Source organism: Grampus griseus (assembly GCF_964374135.1).
Source record: "Grampus griseus genome assembly, chromosome: 4".
Classification (NCBI taxonomy): Eukaryota; Metazoa; Chordata; class Mammalia; order Artiodactyla; family Delphinidae; genus Grampus; species Grampus griseus.
The window spans coordinates 141,937,023-141,957,970 of NC_138997.1; the positions used below are offsets into that span (position 1 = coordinate 141,937,023).

General features: G+C 67.6%; 2 protein-coding genes across 4 annotated transcripts in view; both read right to left on the minus strand.

The window, feature by feature from the left end:
* Positions 1-557: 557 nt before the first annotated feature.
* HGFAC (HGF activator) lies at positions 558-9,020 on the minus strand. The gene is made up of 14 exons (XM_082653509.1): positions 8,860-9,020; positions 8,082-8,301; positions 7,837-7,933; positions 7,530-7,609; positions 6,776-6,898; positions 6,565-6,696; positions 6,316-6,426; positions 6,065-6,239; positions 5,735-5,820; positions 4,737-5,001; positions 3,037-3,176; positions 2,544-2,684; positions 2,294-2,442; positions 558-1,422 (listed from the first exon to the last, which is right to left on the minus strand). Exons 1-14 carry the CDS (start codon positions 8,968-8,970, stop codon positions 1,240-1,242), a joined length of 2,013 nt encoding a protein of 670 aa, XP_082509635.1. The 5' UTR covers positions 8,971-9,020; the 3' UTR covers positions 558-1,239.
* Positions 9,021-11,088: 2,068 nt separating this feature from the next.
* Positions 11,089-20,948, minus strand: part of RGS12 (regulator of G protein signaling 12) — a gene marked incomplete at its 5' end in the record, with an annotated part of 90,720 nt that continues 80,860 nt past the window's right edge. For 2 of the 3 annotated variants that reach the window (XM_082652921.1, XM_082652920.1), the window contains 3 exons: positions 11,089-11,379; positions 19,010-19,450; positions 20,792-20,945. In XM_082652921.1, coding sequence (XP_082509047.1) covers positions 11,153-11,379; positions 19,010-19,450; positions 20,792-20,945 — 822 coding nt within the window. In that variant the 3' untranslated portion in view covers positions 11,089-11,152. Of the gene's footprint in view, positions 11,380-19,009; positions 19,451-20,791; positions 20,946-20,948 lie in introns of those variants that run through there. The other variant, XM_082652922.1, reaches the window with a different exon arrangement.

Here is a 20,948-nt window from a genome sequence, read left to right on the forward strand (position 1 = left end):
CAGGGGTCCCAGCGCCGGGCACCGCTCTGACCCACCCCCATACACCCAGGTCTCTTCTCCTGACCACAAATGTCATCACATCCCCACCCTGCTGTCCCATCAGGGACACTTGGGACACCCCCAGCACCTCACTACAGCCCCCCCCCACACACAATTCCACCCTCTTTGGCCTCAGCCACACTTCCTTACTTTGATTCAAATAAGCCACTACCAGGGGCTTCCCCGGTGGCGCAGTGGTTAAGAGTCCACCTGCCAATTCAGGGGACACGCGTTCGAGCCCTGGTCCGGGAACATCCCACATGCCGCGGAGCAACGAAGCCCATGCGCCACAACTACTGAGCCTGCGCTCTAGAGCCCGCGAGCCACAGCTACTGAGCCCGCGTGCTGCAACTACTGAAGCCCGCGCGCCTGGAGCCCGTGCTCCGCGACAAAGAGCAGCCCCCACTCGCTGCAACCAGAGGAAGCCCACGCGCAGCAACGGAGACTCAACACAGCCAATAAATACATAAATAAACAAATAAACAAATTTATAAAAATAAATAAATAAATAAGCCACCATCAGCCTCCTGTCTCAGGACCTTTGCATGTGCTGCTTCCTCTGGCCCAGGATTCTGGGCCCTTTGGGCATCTCAGATCCCGTGCCCACAGTGTCTTGCCTGGCTGGTGCAACCCGCTACCCTCCACTCACCCTGGCATTGGGGCTCCTCCCTTCCCCTGGCTTCCTTCAGAGGAAGTCTCCAGTTCTCCCCACCTAGAAAACACGGCTGAGGGAGAGCTGCAGTCGGGCGGGCTGCCTCCTTGAAGCAAAATGATAGCCAGGGGTTTTCCCAAATAACCTGTCTTAAGTTCTAGCGTCCGCTGCCGTGGGACAGCCCAAGGCGCCCGGACCCAAGCCCCACTTGCCTGGGGGAGGGTCTGAGCGGGGTCTGGCTGGGCACAGCTCCTGCTCTGGAGAAGGTCTCGTCTGGATCCCCGTCCTGACTGCCCTGGCCGTGGGGCCAGACCCTCCCTGTGGGGTCACAGGCTCCCTTCTCCTCTGAGCAGCTGGGGTGCTGGCTTGGGGGCCCCAGCCCTGAAGCCACAGCATCCACAAAGCTGGGTCGGGGGTCACGGCCTGGGGGCGGGGAAGGCTGAGCTGGCGGCAGCGGGACAGGCAGTGTGGGCCGGGGTCTTTTTGGAAACACGTTTATTGCCAGTGAGGAGGGAACGGCAGGAGGCACGATGTCCCCAGGGGTGGTCTCAGGAGGGATTCACGGGCCGCTTGGGGGGCCGAATCCGGTCGCTGATCCAGTCCACGTAACGGGTCACGCGGGTGTAGACGCCGGGCTTGTTGAACTGCCCGCAGCCGTCTCCCCAGCTGATGATGCCGTACAGGTAGGCCACGCCGTTCTTCTCACAGGCCAGGGGCCCGCCTGAGTCCCCCTGCGCAGAGCGGCCGGTCAGAGCCTGGGGCCCGGCTCAGGAGGCTCACGGCTCAGCTCCTCGACACCCATGAAACAGTCCACCACCCCCTCACCCCAGGCTCCCTCGCCCCAACCCGGAACATGCCTCCAGAGGGGTCAACGCTCGAGGTGGGCTTCCCGAGAGCTTGGGCACAGATGACATGGGCATTCCAAGTAAGGGGGCTGCCCCCCTTCCCCCAACCGCATAGGCAGGGCGCCCTCCCAGTAGTGGGCTGCTGCGGCCCCCTCTCGCCTCCACAACCAGCAGAGCCCTCCTCCATCTGGGTCCCCCCTCCGCCCACCATGTGCACCAGGCGGCCCCGCGCTCCAGCAGACCTGGCAAACCCCTATTCACCCCCTGGGACAAGTGCCAGCGCCCCTTCCTCCATGAAGCCACCCCTGACTTCCCCCAGGGCACTTGCTGTACCACGTGGTTGAGTGCCGAGCCCCCCCCTGCTTTGCCACCTGTGAGTTGTGTGACCTGGGAAGAGTGAGCAGACCTCTCTGGGCCTCAGTCTCCCCACCTATAAAAGTGGGGAGTAAAGCAGCTTCTCCGACTCAGCACTGATGTGCAGACCCGAGGAGCTCTTGAGAAACGGGACACTGGGATCGGCCGATCGCTCGAGCCCATTTGGGAGGACTCTGGGTGAAAAGGGGTTTGGCCTTCAACGTCACGTGGCCAGCCCTGCCCTTGGCTGGACAGCTGGCCCGAGCCTGGGCTTTGGGAGCCGGCCTCTCTTGGGCCTCAATCCCCGCCCCCTGTGAGCAGGGACCCCACTCCTGGCCCCCGGGCCTCCAGCAATAGTGAGCGCCCATCTGGGGGTGCTCCCGGGGCGGCCGTCCCGGCTCACCTGGCAGGCGTCAGACCTGCAGTCGAAGTAGCCGGCGCAGAGCATGTTGGGGCTGACGTCGGCCCCATACACCTCCGGGCTGCTGCATTTGTGGTCGGCGACCAGGGGGACCAGGGCCTCCCGCAGCAAGCTGGAGTATCCACTCACATCTGACGGCCGACAGGGGGCACTCAGCCTGGGCGAGGCTTGCGGGGCCGGGCCGCTGCTCCCGGGGGGCACGACGCTGGCCCCTCGCGCCCACCCCACTCACTCTCATCCTGGTGGCCCCAGCCCGCTATCTGGCACTTGTGCCCAGCCGGGAAGGTGCTGCCGGGCTCAGGCAGGCAGATGGGCTGGACGAACTGGGAGCGGACAGCACAGCGCTCCCCCTTCTTCTCCAGCCGGATCAGAACTGGACGGGAGAGAGGCAGGGGGTCAGCCTGCGGCATGGGGGCCCACGATGGGCCGAAGGTGGCTGCTGGGTCACACGGGGTCCAGCCCCACCGGGCAGAGGGGCTGCGGCCTGGGAGGCCCAGGAGGCGACAGGAGGGCCAGCAAGGCTGGCCAGCCAGGGTTTCCTCCAGCCGCGCCGAGGCCACTCGGCCACACCAGCTGCTCTCGCTGCCCTCCCCCCGCCCTCCCCCTCCCTCCCACCCATCCCCTGAGTGTCTGAGGACCCTCCCCTGCCTGGCACCCACTTCCAGCCTCTCCTGGCTCTGGCCCTGGGTGTGCACAGAGCACACAGCACCGGTCCCGAGCCTCACCGAGGTCATGGTCACTGGGGTTGAACACCGAGTACAAGGGGTACGGGAGGTACTTCTCTATGCCGAACGTCTGCGTCACGGCCGTCGTGCGGTTGAAGAAGTGTTGGCCGAGCACCACAGAGACACTTTCCCTGGGGGGGCTGTGCAGTGGGAGCTGGTGGCAGCATGACTCTCGGGCCCCTGAGGTCAGCTCGCCCCCTACCCACGGGACACGATCCCAGGAGGGTGACGCTGTGCAGGGCCCCCGCCCCCACCAGGCCCTGGGAGAGACCTGAGCAGGGGCTGGGGTGTGGGCCGTAGTGCAGCAGGGAGTGGGGAGCTAGGGCCACAGCCCCCGTCCTGGCAGCACCGCCTCTAAGGCAGCGGCATGAATGACCCTGGCGTGCCTTGTGCAGGTCTCGGTGGGGTCTGCGCTGACATGCACCCACGTTGCTGCGGATCCCAGCTCTGGGCACCGGTTCTGCCCCACGCCCCTGCTACAGGGGCAGGCCTCCTGTGAGGTCACCCGTGGGCCCAGGAGCCTGAGTACTCCCCTCACCCCCCGCACCTGCGCACGAATGACCTGTCCCACCCACCTCCTCCAGCCCTGCTTGGCCCAGGCCAGGGACCAGGGTGCTGGGGTCCAGCCCACAGGGGACGGGCCCCTCCATCCAGCTTGGCCCTCCCCAGCCCCTCCCTGGACGTGAGCAGAGGATGCCTGCTCCCCTTCTCCAGCCTCTTAACCACCCCCATCCCATCCATACTGGGGAGGCCTCAGGGGTCCTGTTTCACAGGTCGCACAGCGGTCAGCACAGGGCAGGACGTATGCCCATTGCCCCCCACCCCTACGCTGTAGTCCCTGGGGTGACTGATGGGGACTCACCGTCGGACTCTCACGCTGCCAAGCCCCCAGCCCCCGCTCACGTCCCACTCCCTGGGATGCCACTGTCAGGCCCGTTCCCTCCCACTGAACCCTCCCTCAGAGAGAGCCCCCCACTCCCCACGGCAGAGCCTTGTTCTCGTCACAGCCGTGAGGAGCGGGGGACGGGTTGGCCTTTCTTGCCCTGAGCTCGCTGTCCCCCACCCTGGGGTGTGGTAGTGGGCCTCGCACCCCTGACCCTTCCCCCAGCCGCCAGCCCCAGCGGGCCCCCCGCTCCGGTAGCCCGCCGAGTGGGCGGGGCCTCGGGCTCCCTGCGCCCCACGGTGCCACCAGCTCGGTCTGGGCCGGGGGAGCGAGGCCGGAAGGGGCGGGCCCTGCGAGGCACGGGCCACACCCACCACCCTGCCGCGCACGCGCTGGCCGCCCCGCCCCGCCCCTCCCTGAGCGGGGAGCCCTGGAGCTCCCGGGGCGAGGACCAGGGCTGCGCGGCCACACGGGCAGGGACAGGGACAGGGACAGCACCCCGGGGCAGGAATGGGGCGGGTCTCGGCAGTCTCCATGCCCAGCACTGGGCTGAGCGCTGAGTCCCACCTCAGTCAGAGGGGCAACGGGGAACGGAGGGACCAAAGGACGGGGTTTACACGGGTAGGTGGCGGAACGTGGGGACACATGGGTGATGGTTAGGACAGGCGGGTGGGTGCGTAGATGGGTAGCGGGTAGAGAGTGGATGATGGGTGTATGGCCGGGTGGGGGAGCGGAGGCCTAGATAGCGGTGGGTGGAGAGGTGGATGGCTTGAGGGATGGCGCAGGGGTCGTGGACACTGGGGCCAGAACCGCTCACCTGTTGGAGAAGCAGTGGGCGGCAGACACCACCCAGCAGGTATGGACAAGGCTCCCGGCACAGAAGCTGTTCCCGATGTAGATGGCGGCCAGCCAGGGGTGGGAGCCGGGCAGCGAGGACGAGCCACCGATGATGCGTGGCCGTAGGAAGCTCCTCTTCTTGTGCCTCTTGCCACAGGTCTGGCGTCCGGCTGGTCCAGCTGCCGCGGGCCCAGGCAGGCTCAGCAGGGCCTCGGTGGGCGGGGGCTGGATTCTGGCAAGGGATCCTGGGAACACAGGTTACCCGCTCACACACCCCGGGTCCCTTCTGCACACCCCAGGCCAGAGAGGGTACTGGCTGCGTCCACCATCCTCAGGTCCCCCGTGGTTCACCTGCCTCCTGACCCAGCCTAGGCAGTTCGTCTGAAAGAGGGTCCCCAGCTCTGCGCCTGTGGGCACATGACTTACTCTGAGCCTCAGTTTCCTCATCTGCAGGATGGTGAGAACCGCACCCAGTCACAAGGCTTTGTGGGAACCAGGGTGGCCTGGCACACCTGGCAGGTATTCGTGTCCTTCCCAGCAGCCTGGGACCCCAGAGCCAACTCGGGATGGTAGAGAGGCCTGGAGCACGGGGCCAGGGGGCGGGCTGGCCTCATGGAGCAGCCCACTGCCAGGGTCTGACTCCAGGGTACTCACATTATCCACATGCACCCACACTTCCCTGTCTCTGGGGACCGTCCTGGCACAGTGCAGCCCGGCTGGACCACCCAGAGGACCCGGTGACCAGCTCGCCTGCTCTGACCTCTGGTGTCAACCCACTGCGTGGCCTTGGACCAGCCCTGCTCTGGTGAGCCTCAGTTTCCCCATCTCTCCGATGGGGCCGTGGTCCTCCGGAGAGAGGAGGCCTGGCATGCGGGTGGAGTGGGTTGGGCCACGGCGAAACCACGGTGATCTCAGCGGGGGCGGGGCCAGTGCTGCCCCCACCCTGCTGCTTCCCACCCAGCCACTAGCTGCGCGCACCGCAGGCTGCCAGGCGGCAGTACTCCCAGGAGAGCGCGCTGTCCTTCACCACGTAGCACCAGGGCTTCTCGTCCTTGTCCGGGTTCCTGGGGTGCAGGGAGAAGCAGGTGGGCAGGGGAGTCAGTCACGGCTCCTCAGTGACGGATGGGAGGAGAGAGCTGGGGACCCCTAGCTGGGTGCGGCTCCTGGCACTCTGCCCACCCGCACCCCACAGCCTTTGGCCCCTTCTGCAGGTGGTTCCGATCCCTGGCCCTGGGCTCCTCTCGCCACAAAGCCTCCCAAGCCGAGGGGTCAGGACCCAGGGACAGGCCCCGCCCACCCGGTGCTGACCGGCAGTAGGCGTGGGGCCCCAGGCCGAGGAGGGCCGCGGCGCCCACAGAGTCCACGTGCAGCTCCTGGTAGAGCAGGTCGGAGTTCCAGGCCAGGCAGCTGAGGCCCGAGGCCGCCGTGCTGGCCACGCCTCGGTACTCGGTGCCACTCCCCACAAAGCAGGACTGGGCCGGCACTGCGGGCGGCACGGTGCGTGGTGAGCCTGGGCCCCAGGACGCGGGGCCACGCAGCTCTGAAGTCGAGCGACTCACCAATGTTGCAGAGCCGCCCGGCGTGGTCTGGGGGGCAGGCGCATACAGTGGTCCCGGTGGCCACGATCAGGTGACAGGTGCCCCCATTCAAGCAGGGGCTGCTCAGACAAGCTGGGGGGAGGGCTCAGAAGCTGGGCCTCGAGGGGCAGGGGCAGGGCCTGGTTCCCACCCAGTGCCCGTCTCTGGGTGGCCCTGGACGAGCCCCTTCCCTGGGTGGGAGGCCCAGCGATACGGCCCGCCCCCCCGTACCTGTGTGGCGGGTGCCCTGGCACCGGACCTGGCCCCCCGCACACTCGCACTGTTCCACTTGGCCCCGGTGCACGCGGGCCCAGCGATCGCCCACCTCCAGGTACTCGTAGCGGCTCTCGTCAAAGCATTTCCCTGGGGGCAGCACAGTGAGCCGCTGCTCCCCGCGCGTGCGCCTGGCGGCCCCCTGCCCTGCAGCCCCCACCCTGCTCACCCGTGCCGCAGTCCTTGCCAGTGAAGGCCACGGGGCAGGTGCAGTGGTACGACTCGGGGTCCTGGGTGCTGGAGCATGAGCCCCCGTTGAGGCAGGGGCCAGAGGCACATGGGTCCAGGGCAGCTGGGCACACGCAGCAGGGAGGGGTGTGTCTGAGAGCCCGGCCGGGCCTCGTGACTCCCTCCCCACGCCATGACTCTCGCCACCTTAAAGATGCCCCTCCTGAGTTCCGTGGTGTGTACATGCCCTGGGAGTGAGCGCAGGCCTTCCCCCTCCTCACCACATCCTCTGCCCAGCTCTCAGACCCTGGGCAAGTGGGCCTCTGGCTCTGCATCCAGCACCCTGAAAGCCCGACCCCCATCAGGCAGCGCAGTCCTTTTCCGTGTGCCCTGGGACCCTTGTAAGCGGGGCTGCCAGCACCACACCCTGCGGACCCCTTGGGCCCCCTCCACGTCCAGGGCTGTTCCTGTGCAGCCGCAGGGCCCAGCCTGACCACCAGGGGGCGCTATGACCCCCGGCAATGGCCAAAACAGTTATGTGGCCCCCCGAGAGGGCAGGACCTGCGGGGCAGGGTGTTCCCCACTCCCCACTCCTGCAGGCCCCGAGGCCTGCAGTGGGATGAACCCCGAAGCCCCCTCCTGCACACCAGGCAGGACCCCAGCCCCGGGTCAGCTCTCAGGCCCCTCAAGCTCACCGCCACCACCGGCCCAGCCCCCTCCTAGCTTGCGCTCGGGCCCAGACCCCCGGCACCCACCTGGGCCCTCCCGGGGGGTGGAAGCCTGCACACAGTAGCCCCAGGCCCTGTCCCGGTCATAGTTGTGAGTCGTGGCACACCTGGGGGTGACGCATGCGGTGACGTGGGGGTCCCAGGCCAGAGACCCGCCCACCGTAACCCCAACTCACGCAGGGACCCACGCTGACCACTCTGGGGCTTTCTCCCATGCACTCCCTCATTCATTCATTCACTACATCCGCTGTGTGCCAGGCTCAGTGTGGAGTACGGAGGGCAGGGAGCGGAAGCGTCTCCAGGGCGGGCACGGGGCACAGGGACTGGGACCCACCACTTCCTGTGGGCGCTTCCCTCTGTAGTGCAGGAGTGGACCATGCGGCCGCCGTAGCGGAAGGGGAACCTGCAGGGCTGCCCGGCCTCGGTGAGCACTGCCAGAGGAGACACGGGGGTCAAGGGCTCCCGCGCTGGTCACCTCCCAGCCCCCATCACATACCCCACTCCCTAAGTGCTGCTGTGTTCCTCCAGACCCCCCATCTAGGTGTAGCCTGCCACCTCCAAGAAGCCTTCCTGACCCACCTGTGCCCCCAGGGCTGCTATTGGAGGGGGCTGCCCTGGGCAGGTGGGTAAGTCCTCCTCCACGGGGTCCCTCTGCCCTGGGTGCTGTCGCTGTGGCTGGGGTCCTGGGGGTCACCGAGGTTACGGGGATCGCGGGGGTCCTGGGGGTCACCGAGGTCACGGGGATCGCGGGAGTCCCAGGGGTCACCGTGGCGTTACATTCTGGGGGTTCCGTTGGGTTCTAGGAAGAGCCGAGAGGCCTGTGATGGGGTCAGTGTGGGATGAACCCCGCTCACACTCAGGCCCTGACTCAGTTTCCATATTGGGGCCCTGAGGTCTTGGAGTAGGGACCAGGGGACACTGGCTCTCCCACGGCCTCAGCTGGACCCTGTCCCCTCCCCTCCCACCGAGTCCAAGGAGTCAGGCTGAGCTGGCTCAGGGTCTGCCAGGCTGGCACCACTGCCCTCCAGGCTCGAACCCTGGGGGTCTGTTCTGGGGGACGGACGAGAGCAGCTGCGAGGCCTTCAGCGGCCCCCCCCCGCCCCCACCTCAAACACGTGGGCCCAGCAGAGGCCCAGAGAGGCGAACAGTCTCCATGCCCCTGGGTGGGGGCCAGCAGGTTGGATCCCCAGGCCCCCTGTCCCCCAGGCCAGCCCAGCACGCCCACCTCACCCCCGGAAGGCTGGCCGTCGCCACGCTGGGCCCTTCACCCACCCCACACCCTGCCCTGGCCTCAGCCCCAGGACCCAGAGTGGGCACGGAGAGCCCATGATCACAGTGCAGTGGGGTCAGTGCTCACCCTGCCAGCCTGGGGCTGAGCCCCTCGAGGCACCAGCAGCAGCAGCAGCAGCAGGAGCAGGGACAGCCCAAGTTGGGGGCAGGGGCTGGGGACCCAGGCCCAGCGCCCCATGGCTCCTCCTGGGCTGGCGTGAGGAGCAGCAGGAGGCGGGAGCAGAGTGGCCAGGGCAGGTGGGGGTCAAGGCCGCCTGGAAATGATTAACCCTGGCTGCCTCCCGTGCCAGGCCCACACGTCCCCCAGGTCTGCTGCCCAGCTCACCCTGCCTGAGCCAGCCGGCCCCTCTGGCCTCAGCCATGCTGGTCCTGGACCTGACAATGTCCTCGAGTCTCAGCTACGACACCTCCTCCAGGAAGTCTTCCAGGATGACACGGCAGGAAGGGGCCTGGACCCCCACAGCCCCAGCTTCCGGTCCCTACCTGGCCACAGGGTTGGCCACTGTCTATTTGTGAGCTATACTAACCAGAGCACCTACACATGCTGAGCCCTTTTGAGGGCCCAGGCCTGGAGCATGGGATGTGGCCCCTGGCCAGCAAGAGGCCAGGCACAGAGAGGAGGGTGTGTGCACCACTGCACACAATGCCCCCCTGGGACAGGGACCTCTGCCACCCTACTCTACAGCACCTCTGCCTGTGGCTCCCAGGACGAGCCTGGGGTGGGGCCTCCGGGGGGAGGGGGAGTGGAGCGGAGGAGGTGGGCAATACCAGAGCCCCTGCCTGCTGTCCTAGCTCCCCGTCCCCACTGCTCCTGGACCCGCTGGGGCACCCCCTCAGGAAGCCCTCTCGCCCCTGGGCTTCCCCTCGTAGCCGGGACCACCCGTGCCATCCCGCCTCTGTCCTGGGCTGCCCTCCTTCCCATCCCAAGCCCCGGCCAGGCACCAGGGCCACAGAGACCTGGCTTGGGGTCCTGCCCAGGTCTGTGAACGGACGCTGGGGTGTCACCCCCCAGACACGGCCACAGTTGTCGCCCCAGCTGGCCCCTGGTTCGTGACTGCACCTGCAGGCAGAGCTGCCACGGGAACCTCTTCTGCAATTTGAGGGGCCGCGGAGGCGGCGGGGGTGGTGGTGGTGGGTGGCCCGGTCCCCATGAGTCAGCTCAGCTGCCTGCATGGGGTGGAGAGAAGGGCTGGCCTGGGGATGGGCCCGGCGCTGCAGCTGTCTCACTGTGCACCCCCAAATCGCACTCTCTGGGCCCCCGTTTTCCCCTCTGTGCAGACGGAGCGAGAGCAGAAACCGAGTGGGTACCCAGCTTGGCACGCGGTGGGTGCCGGGCCCTCTCTTCCACGCGGGCACCCCCAGCTCAGAGCACAGCTTCCTGGGAGGACCCAGAGCAGCCCAGCGGCCAGGGCGCGCTCAGGCCTAGAGCCCTTCTGACAAACCTGACATGCATCTCAGAGGAGGGAGGGGTGCCGGGGGCCCCTCAGCTGCTCAGCGCCGGGGTTCCGCCGAGGCACCTGGGCTGATGGTGCCGTCTCTATCTGCCCTGCCCACCCAGCGTCACACGGCAGCCCTGCCCACTGGCCTGGCCTGCTACCCCGTCCCCTCCCGGCTCGCTCAAGCCTCAGGACCCCTGCACAGGCTGACACTCTTTCCCAGGCCTTCTGGGCAGGGCAGTCAGGCTTCCCCTGAGGTGGTCCCTCCAGAGACAGGCCCTGCCAGACCACCTCCCTAAATGAGGCCAAGGGCAGGGGATTGGGTCAGAGTGGCCTGAAGGGTCCCCAGGCCAAGCTCTGCCCCCACCGGCGGCCACCCCAAGAGGAGACCCTGCACCGAGCTGCACGAGGCGCTGTGACGTGGACAAGACCAGGGCCCTGGACGGGGCAGGACCACGTCCCACTGCCCACAGGCTAAGCCTCGTGCCCCGCGAGGCCAGCCTTATTTCCCTGCTCACCTCCGACCTCACCCCCAAGAGCCGGTTCTCCCCAGCCCCCTGCCGATACACGCACAGGGTCACGGGAACAACGGCTCCCTGAGGGCAGGGTCCGGGCCCCAGGACCAGGCACGAGGCCGACGATCTGGTCCTCAAAGACGCTTTATTGCTGGACACCGAGCGGGAGCTGGGGGGGGGGCCAGGGAGCCCTGAGCCAACGCTGGCGAGTGTCCGGGGCCAGGACCCTCCCCGCCCTCTGCTGGTTCGGCCCCCAGGAGTGGCTGAGGAGGCCCGTCCGAGGCCCTCGAGATAGGCTCAGCAGCTCCCTCGGGATCTCTGCTCTCCACGTGTGTGTCCAGGCAGGCGGCTGGGACGCCGGGACGGGAGGGAGGGCCGGCCAGCTGGGTCGGGTGCGCGGGCAGCAGCCTCAGACGAAGGTGGCGTGGTGTGGGCCGGCCTTGGGCTTGGCAGGTCCCCCCAGGATGGGGCTCAGGCCGGGGCGGTCTGATGTCAGCGTCCCGCCGGCCCGTGACCTCCGGGGGCCCGTCCACACCCCCGGGATGCTGCTGCCCGGCCCAGGCGCTGAGCCAGCCACACGGTCCACGTCGACGATCGTGCTGACTGGGAGGCCTCGGCTGCCTCGGGCCCCACCTCCTGCCGCAGGGAGAAGAGAGAGTCTGTCACCCGTCTGCCCACCCTGGGCTGGAGACCCCACCCCACCCACCTGGCACAGATGGTGGCAAGGGGCTCCTGAGACCCCCACGTGCATCCCAGGGGCAGGCGACTTCTGACCTGGGGCCCCCAGGCCTGGCGCAGGGAGCCCTCTGCAGTGGGGAGGGTCCCAGGCTGAGGGAGCTGCAGGCTGCAGGGAAGCAAGCCGGGGGAGGGGGTCTGGGGGCGCAGGGCCCAGGTTCCGTGTGGTGGGACCGGCGCGGCCCCTCATCTGTCACGGGTACACCCTGCACCCTGTCCTCACCCGGCGCAGCCAAGACAGTGGGGACGGCCCACCCACTAGGGTGCTGTCCGCCCAGCTGGGGCCCCCTCTGGGGAGAAGCCCGGCACCCGAGCCCCTGCAGCTCCCCACTGACGCCCTGGGGGCATCAGGGGCACCCGCCCCCAGATGACACCGCGCTGCCCCTCGCCAGGGTGGGAGGGGGGAGGGGTGCGTGGCTGTGTGTGGGTTTGCGTCACGGGAAGGAGCACGTGGTGCCCCTCGGTGGGCGCTGAGATGGCGGAGGAGCTGGGGCGGGGGGGGGGGGGCGGTCCCAGGGCCCCTCAGCGGGATGCAGCCGCCCCTGGAGTGGGGGGTGGCCGAGGAGGGCCACATGGGGGACGGTCTCGTGGGAAACCTCCCAGCCACCTCCGCTGCGCCTCTCAGACACCCCCACAGCCCGTCCCGCACCCCACTGCGGCTCAGGTTCAGGGCCGGGCCTCCACTCCTCCTCGGGGGGCTGTCCGCAGCCAAGGGGCCGTCAGGGAGGGGCTCCAGGGGGAGGCATGCTGCTGGGCTGAGGGAGGACCAAGCACTGGGTGTGGGTTGCCCCAGATGGGGCTGGACCCTCAGGGCACTCTGGGTCTCCATCCACAGAGCTCACTGCCCGGCGTCTCTGAGGGCTGCGGCTCCCAGTGGGGCAGGGGCCTGAGCCCCACCGCCGATGCCCCCCAGGGCCCTCGCGACCTGGCCACGCAGTTGTCCACCTGCCCGTCGACCCGGGCCTACCTCTTCAGCCACACAAACTCTGAGTCCTTCACGGTCTCCTACCCCATCAGCAACACCCCAAGCCGGGTGCCCCTTCCTCCACCCTACCCTGCCGCCTGCCCCCTTCCAGGCTGCTCAGTGGTCAGCCAGGCCTCTGTCTTCAAGTCCCCACCTAGGCCCCAGGAGTTCCAGGCTGCCTGAAACCGCCTTGGAAGCTTTTCGATCCCAGGCTGGGCAGCCACACCTCCCTGCCAACCACCCCAGCAGGCTGTCACTGCGCTGTCACCCTGGCTGGCCCCGGGGGTGCGCCCTGGGGGACAGAGGTGCAGTCCCCAGGAACCAGGTCGCTGCGGGCAGGGCACAGGGCACTCAGCAGGCGCCCTCAGCCTCGGCTCCCTCCACCGAGACCCCCAGGCAGAGCCCCAGGCCCTGGCGTGGCCAGGTGTAGCGGGGAGGCTAGCATGCCTGTGGGGTGCTCTCAGTGAGCCTGGGAGCCAGGGACCCTCAGGTGCCTGGGGTGCAGGGGGAGCCCCAGCCCCAGGTTCCCAGTGGACAGGCTGGAGGAGTCCAGGCGCAGGGACACAGGGTCCTGCTCTGGTGACCGCCCCTCCCGGGCCTTGCCGGTGGAGGTGAAGACTTTGCTCCCTGCGTGGGTCCGAGGCCTACGTGCGGGAGTGGGGACGGCCGTGGGGGTCAGGAGCCTCGCCTCCCCTTGCAGGAGCTGCTCTGTGGCCCCCAGAACCCCCGGGGCAGGTCCGAGCCTGTGAGAGGGCCTTGCGTCCTCTCTGATCTAACAGAGGCAGCAGAAGGAGCCTTTCCTGGGGCCTGTGGGACCCACCCCTCCCCTGCTTGCTGGCGGCTTCCCAGGGCCAGCAGATGATGGGGTGGGGCTGGTCTGTGCTTGGATGGGGGCTGTGCAGAGAGGCAGGGCTTTGCTCCCCAACCGTTGGTCCCCACCTGGGGCATTTGTCTGGAGTATTAAGAGGCCCGTGACCCCACGCAGGTTGAGGGGCACGGCCCTTTCCTGTCCAGCCCCGTTTGTACCCCCCAGGAGGACAGAGGCCGGCGAGGGGGAGGGGCCTCAGTCACGGCCTCTCTGACGCCTGGGAAGCTCGGGTGTGCTCAGGATGCAGACGGCTGCCTGCCTCTGTGGACGGGAAGCTCGTCCCCGGGCCAGGGACGGGCGTGTCACAGGGAGGGTGGCTGCAGTCCAGGCCCTTCCTGCCTGCCCGCCCAGACTCGCTCTCCTGAGGAAGTGGCAGCCCCAGGCCTGTGACTCAGTGTCACAGTGCCCGCGGTGGGTGGGCGTCACCCGTCTGCGTCACGGGCGTCACGGCCTCCGTGCCAGGGCCTGCCCGGGGTGGCTGCCCTCCCAGCTTCCCGAGGCTCCCTTTGGCTCTCCTGGCGGGGGCAGCAGCGTGGGGGACCCTGCAGGGCTCAGGGGCCACCGCTTCCAAAGGGAGCCGGGTCTGCCCTGTTCATGAGGGTCGCCCCCTGGGCCTCTGTCCCACGTCCCTCGGACACGCGCACGCGGGGCCGGAGCCAGCGCCGCATCCCCCGCCCCTCAGGCTGCCCTGCTGACCCCTCATCTCCCCAGGGACCACGGGCCCTGCCCCCCGGCTGATTCCGACTCTGCACAGTCAGGCCCTCCCGCCGGGCGCCCTGCTGGAGCCCAAGAGCCCCTCCTGAGAGCCCACCTATCAGCCCCTTGCCAGCGGCCAGGTCTGCTCTGGCCCTCAAGGCTCCACATCGGGAGAAGGTGCAGGCCGAGTCAGGACCCTCCTCCTGGGGCCGGCGGGTGCAGGGCTGCACGGGTGGAGCCAGGGCGGTGGGGGCAGCCTGACCCCTTGGCCATCTCCAGTTCTCCCTGGGTGCTGAATCAAAGCTCCTCATTCAGCAGATCTGTACTAAGCATCTAATGGGTGCCAGGACTCCCGCTCATGGCAGCACAGGGTAAAAGGGGGGGACGGTGACCGGGCAGTCACGGGGCCATACCGAGTGCAGGCGTGCAGACGGGCGGAGCCTGGGGAGGGGACGTGGGCAGCGGCTGCAGCAGTGCCGGCCCCAGGTCAGGGTGTGGGAGGTCACGCTGCCAGCCACTGGCGGCCCGTGGCTTCCACTCTGAGAGACCCAGGGGCCGGGTGGAGCAGACCAGCCGCAGGGCACATGGGGGAGACGTACGGAGAAGGGGACACGAGGAGGATGGACGCGCGAGGGGAGACCTGGGGCCATCGGCCTGAGCAGCCAGGAGGATGCAGCTGTTGCAACCCGTGCTGGGGTCTGGGGAGGCGTGCTGGGCCAGCTGGGTCAGCCCTGGGAAGCCCGTGGAGGCCTGTGGAGTGGGCCGGGTGCAGGCAGAAGCCCCCAGACATCTAGCAGGACTCAGGTCCTTTCTAGCCAGGGCAAGGCCGGAGCGCCAGAACACGCTCTGCTGGAAGGGGGGTTCCGGAGAGAGCCCTGGCAGAGGGCTGCCTTCGCCGGGACCCCCGGCACCAACGTGACCCCGAGAAGGCCAGGCGGCCCCCCACATGCACATCACGGTTTGCGCTGGGGAGGCTGGTCCATCCTCCTGGAAGGCAGGTGTGCGCGGTGCAGGTGTCCCCCGGCCGCCCAGACAGAAGGGCCAGGGCTCTGCTGGAGAGAGGGGACATCTGAAGGGACAAGTGCAAACTTGGCAGTGGTGGGGCGGCGGTGCAGGTTCAAGAGGCTGGGGCCCGGGCTGGGGAGATCCGCACGGCTGTCCCGGGAGGCCCTGACGCCCCAGGGGACGGGCAGCTGGATCCCCACTGTGGCTGCTGTCCCGTGCACAGCTGCACTTCCCCTACTGTCCCCAGCCCAGGGCTTCCGCCTCACCTGGGACTGAGCAGGTGTGACACGCCGAGACTGGCTGGGGGTCCAGGCTGGGGGTGGAGGGGGGGTGGCTGACCACTGAGCAGCCAGGTGCAGAGGGGCTCCTGGGACTCATGGCCAAAGCAAGGTCACGTGGTCTGGCTGCCTTCACTGCCAAGGTGAACGGTGTGGCCCTTATCTGGGCTTGTGGCCTCTGGTTAACGCTCCAGCCCCGTTCCCATGGAAACCAATTTACTAGGCTACAGCGACCCCTGGCAAGCGGGACAGCTCCACGCACCTGCTAAGAAGCGAGCTGAGGGCTCCTGACCCCACTCTGGTAACTGGACGTGCCTCTGGGGACCCTGGACACTGTGGCACGAGGCCCCCAAGTCGGGCGACTTCTGCCCCGTCCAGTGAGCAGCATCTCTTTGCGCTGAGGCCCCGGGACCCCAGGCCAGGACTGGTGGCGAGGACTCCTAGGGAGGGGCGGGTGGCCCTGCTGGCAGCCGTGTTCCTGCAGGAGGGGGACGGGAGAGGCCCGGCCAGGACCCTGACCCGGGCGTCCAACACCAGCACGGCCAGGCGGCAGTGGGAGGGAGGGAAAGCCTGCCCAGTGCCTGGCTGAGGGGCTGCGGTCACCCACTGGACAGAGCGAGGGCCGGCGAGGGAGGGCCCGGGAAGGGCACCAGACACCTCCTGGGACAGCAGGTCCCACAAGGTCAAGCCCTGCACCTGGGGTTCCCGTGTCCATCTGAGTGCTCAGCCGGGGGCCAAGGTGAGGACCCGCCCAGCCCAAGGACACCTGGGGGCCAGGGGAGGGGGATTGCTGGGCCGGGGCCGCCCGCCCACCCACCCGCCCGCCGGTCAGCCCTGAAGACAGCTCCTCTCTCTCCCTGGGAAGAAGATGCCCTTTGGGGGCGACTCCCACGCCCTCTCCACGTCTGCCTATGTGGACGCGGGGTCTTCGCCTGCTGGGTGAGCGAGCCCTGAGGCTGGCTCCGCCCCCTGCAGGGCCGTGGACGCCGACCTCGGAACCTGACGCTCGCGCTGCTGGGACAGAGGACTCACACCGCCACCCAGCTGGTCCTCCCCGGGACGGGAAGTGCCCACCAACGCCCACCAATGCCCAGAGTTTTGCTGGAAACCAAACAGGTAACAGTGGGGAAGGTGGCCCGGATTAGGACCAAATCCACGGCAGGCTACACTGGAAGGCTGCGTCCCGCAGCGGAGGCTCCGTGCCTGGGCCACACGGCCGTTCAAAGACCTCCATCCCTTGGCCACGTCGGGCACTCACAGGCCTCCCCGTACAAGGGTGCTGGGGACCAAGGGCCAGGGTGCAGGCGCAGCACGGCTCTGAGGGGACTCTCCGCACATGGGGACGCGTTGCGGGCAGCCCCCGACCTGCTCCGGGCTGCACGGCCCAGACGTGGCCCCGGCTCCCCGCCCCAGAGTCCAGCAGCATCAGCACGCTGTGTCTCTCACCCTGAACGGAGGGGCCACGGTGGCCACCACCTAGGAAACAGCTCACGGCAGCTAGAATCAGCAGGAGGTGTGGATGAGACCTGCCCTCTGGGCCCCGAGGATACAGCTCAGCGCCGGGTCCAGACGCGCGCTGGCCCAAGGGTGTCTGCGGCGCCCTACACTGGCGGGGGAACCTCGGGTCCGGTTCTGCGTCACAAAGGTGGACGCAAGGTTCACAGGACGAGCAGAGGATCCGTCCGGCGAGCCCAAGGTGGAGGCCGTCCCACCGAGGGCCTCGCAGGGCGAATGGGCACCGCACAGGAGGAGCGGAGGCCCTTCCCAGCTCCAGGAGGACGCGGCTGATCACAGACCCTCACGGCCCCCCTGCCGTCCTCCCTGCTCAGGACACCCACGGAGCCAAGCATCCAGGGTCTCCACCTGGGCTCCTACTCGTCAGGGACGACCAGTGCACAGGGCGGGGGGCATCAACGGCGACACACCCCGGAAATGCAAGAACTCACCGGTCACGCTGCCGGGCCACAGGTGGGAAGGCCGAGCCCCGCACTGGGTAAGGCACGTGGGCCCAACGCCCCAAGCCCGGAACGTGGAGCTGGAGAAGCCCGGCGGGAGCTCGGAGAAAACGGCTGGACAGCAGGCAGCCAGCGATCCGGGCTCCGGGTTTACGGGGAGCGAGTCGGAGGGATCCGGCCCGGCCGGCTCACCCACCACCACCTGGCACCCCACCCGGCCCCCAACCCCGGAACTCTCAGGGAGGGGAGAGCCATGGCCCCAAGCGCTCCGTGCCAGCCCCTCGCGGTGTCCCCGCTGTCACACCCAGCCTCCCGGCGAAGCTCGTTACTGCCGCCCTTACACAGCTGTGTCTGCGGGTGTGCATGAGGCGCTCAAGAACGTCTGGTGAGCGAAGGTCTGCTTTCGAAAGCCAGTACATTAAAGTAAACCCAATGAATTCCATTAAAATGTGCAATGTTTTCCCGGGTTAAAATACACCTGTAGTTTTCTAAAGAGGAAACAGATGTTCAAGTGAGAAAGGAAAGCGCTTTCAACCAGTCCAGTGAGGAGAGGCAGAGTTTATTTCTCCCGGAAGAGCACAGACTCAAAACACAGGCGAGACTACACACAGGTGTCTACGGGGAGAGCAGAGGGCAAGTCGGATCGAGGTGCAGGAGACATGCAAGGAAGGCCGCGGCTTCTCCCGGCTTCACGTCCGCGGGCTGTCTCCGTGGGGAGGGCGCCGGGAGCCCGGCCCGCAGAGCCAGTACCCCACGGGTACAGAGCCGCCCTGGGTCCCCACGGAGATGCGGCTGCAGGTCCGACAGGACCCAGTCCTGGGGCAGGACTCAGACCAGAGGGGGCCTCCCGCCACCCCCAACAGCAGCCACAGCTAGTGTCTGCCCACCACGGAGCCCGCCAGAGAGGACGGCGGCACCCAGGGGCTCCACGGGCACATGCCTGCGCGGACAAGGCTCCTCCCTACACCTCGGGGCCGGGCACACAGGCCGTGGCCCGAGTGCGGGGCGAGAGCCGCTTTCCCAGGAGGCCGGGGGCCTCGCTTCACCTGCTATTAACACTCACGCGGCTAAGGAGCAGCTCCACCAGCCCTGCTCACCTTGACACGCTCATGCCTCCGTTTGGAGGGCCGCCTGTGACCACCCAGGGTCAGGGAACCCCACGCGGATCCCAGCGCCCAGCACGCAGGCCTCCACCTGCTGTCTGACCGATGGGCGGAGGGTGAACACCCTCCCTGCAGGGTCAGCGCAGCCGTCCTGCTCTAAATCACACGGGCTTCACCCACTTGCTCAAGACAAACACTGTTGTTTTCAGCCTTGAGATTAAAATACTAAAACTGCTAGCTATCCAGATTGTAATAAAACACATACATTTTGCAGAAATTCCCAGGGCCTTGCTTGGTGGCATTACTGCCGGGGACCCAGGGAAAGACGGCGGGAGGGCACCGCCGGGCCCAGTGCGGGCACCGCTCACGAGCGTCACGCCACGGGGCGACACCCCCTCCGAGGCCCCGCCGCCCATCCCGGCCACACCCTGACCTCAGAGGCCGCAGGGTCCTTTTAGAGAAGGCAGAGGCCGCCACGACCAACACAGTACCTGAGGGGGCTGGCACGCTGAAACCTCCTTAGAGGGATTAAGGGGCGGAGGGGGTAACTTTGCACCGCTGACGCTTTCTAAGTGGGTGGACAGCACCGGCAGGCGACCCCGGGCGGGCGGGCAGGGAGGAGGGGGGTCAGAGAGGAGCAGGGGCGTCGCGCCCGTTGGTACCTGGTCTCGGAGGTGCGGCCGAGCCCGGCGGGGTGGGGGGCGGCGGCAGGAACGTGCTGTTAGGGCTGCTGAGGTGCCCCTCCCCCGTGAGCGTCAGGTCGGCCACGTGCTCGCCCTCCACGGTCTGGACGCCCCCGGCCTCCGCCGCCTGCGCCGGGGGACTGGGGGTCCCGGGGGTCCCAGGGGAGCAGAGAGGCGGGCTGTCGGCAGAGCCAGGGCTGGTGGCCGGGCTCTCGCGGGGCCGGGGAGCGCCCTCCTCGCTGTGGCCTGTCGCGGGTCTCGTGCAGAAGGCCTTGGGGGCGGCCGAGGGGGAGAGGGCGAGCCCCGGGGGTCCAGGTGGCAGACGCAGGAACTCGGGCAGCACCAGGTCCTCCTTCCTCAGCAGCCCGCGCTGGTCGTCTGCTCTGTTGCTCTGAGCTTTGGAAATGAGCTCAAAAAACTCTGTTGGAAGAAAACCCACGTTGACCAAGTGTTATCGTGTTTACCCTCCGGCAGGCACAGCAAAAGCGCATCTGGAAAGCCCTGTCCCGCCGCCCCAGGCCCTCCCCCTTCCTCCTGTTCCCGCCCGCACAGCCACAGGGAGGCCGCAGGCCGCAGGCGAACAGCTGCGCTCCTCCCTGGACTGGCTCCGGGCCGCCACGGCCCGCGGCCCATGTCTGCGCTCCGCCCGCGTTTGAAGCCTACGACCTTCCGAGCAGGAGGGAGGCCGCTGACCAGGCGCCACGGCCTGACACAGCCAGGAGCCCCTGGTGCCCGCAGCTGGTGAACCAGCCTAGACCCGTGTGTGAGGGGCCTCTCGGGGGCACCACGCCGGGGCAGAGGGCGGTCCTGATGGGGCCTGTGATCAGCGCCCGGCCCTCGACCCCTCTCCCCGCCGCGCACCCCGCCCCGGGAGCTCCACGGCCCCCCAGGCCGCCCCCTCCCGGCACCTCCGCCCTGCCGGGGACGTCCAGCTTCTTCGCTGGCTCCCCAGAGCTCTTCTTTTTCTTACCTGGGTGGATTCTCAGTTGTAACTCGAGTTCACCATCCAAAATAGATGGTGTCTACACTGAGCCTTCTCGAGGCTTAAGTTACACCCTGAGCTTCTGACCAGCAAAGGAGCTTAAAAACTCAAATCTTAACGGATCTCAGAAACGCGAGAACTTCAGGGCAGGCGTGTGCTTTACCCTGGTCCGTGGCCGGACGCCACAGGGAGCAGTGACTAGCCCAGCTGACCTGCCCAGGAAGTGCTCCCTGGGTTACAGCTCAGGGCGCAGAACAGCTCCTAGAGCTTCCCTCTGTCACGAGCTTTCGGAAGAAAAGGAAGTCCCCCACGCCTCCTCTCTGTCTCTCATGCCATCCTTCTTCTGTCCCGCAGGCCCGGGGGCGGCTCGGGCGTCCGGCCCCCATGGCCGAACGCACAGCCTTTCCTCAGGGCCCCGACAGCAGAGGCCAGCGAGGCCCGGGCCCTCCCACCAGCCTCCTCCTGGCGAGGACCCTCAGGGACGTGGACCCTGGTCCCGAGCCCCTCTCTGAGCCGGGACCCGGCTGTGAGGGGGGACAGAGGCCTCCTGCTGCAGCCCACGCGGGGGCTCCCTGACTCCTAGGGCCCGGCTCTCGGTCTGAAAACTGGGGCTTTAGTAGAGTTACACCAACAGCTGCAGGCAGACACAGGGGCGAGTGCTCAGTGTGACAGGTCACGGCCACCCCAATGTCAGTAACTCAGAGAAGCTTCTAGTGACTGGACTGCAAAACTGACACTGCATTCACGAAAAACGTGGAAGTTTTAAAAAGTACACATACCCTCTGCTTCGTCCAAATTAATTTTCTGATATTTTTTTTTCCCAATCTTTGCAATAGATTCTTCTCTCTTTGAAAGCCGGGGATCCCTAGCATTCTTTCCATTTTCTCCTTTAATTTTAATAGAATTAGACTTGCCTAGTGTTCTTTCCTCTCCCTG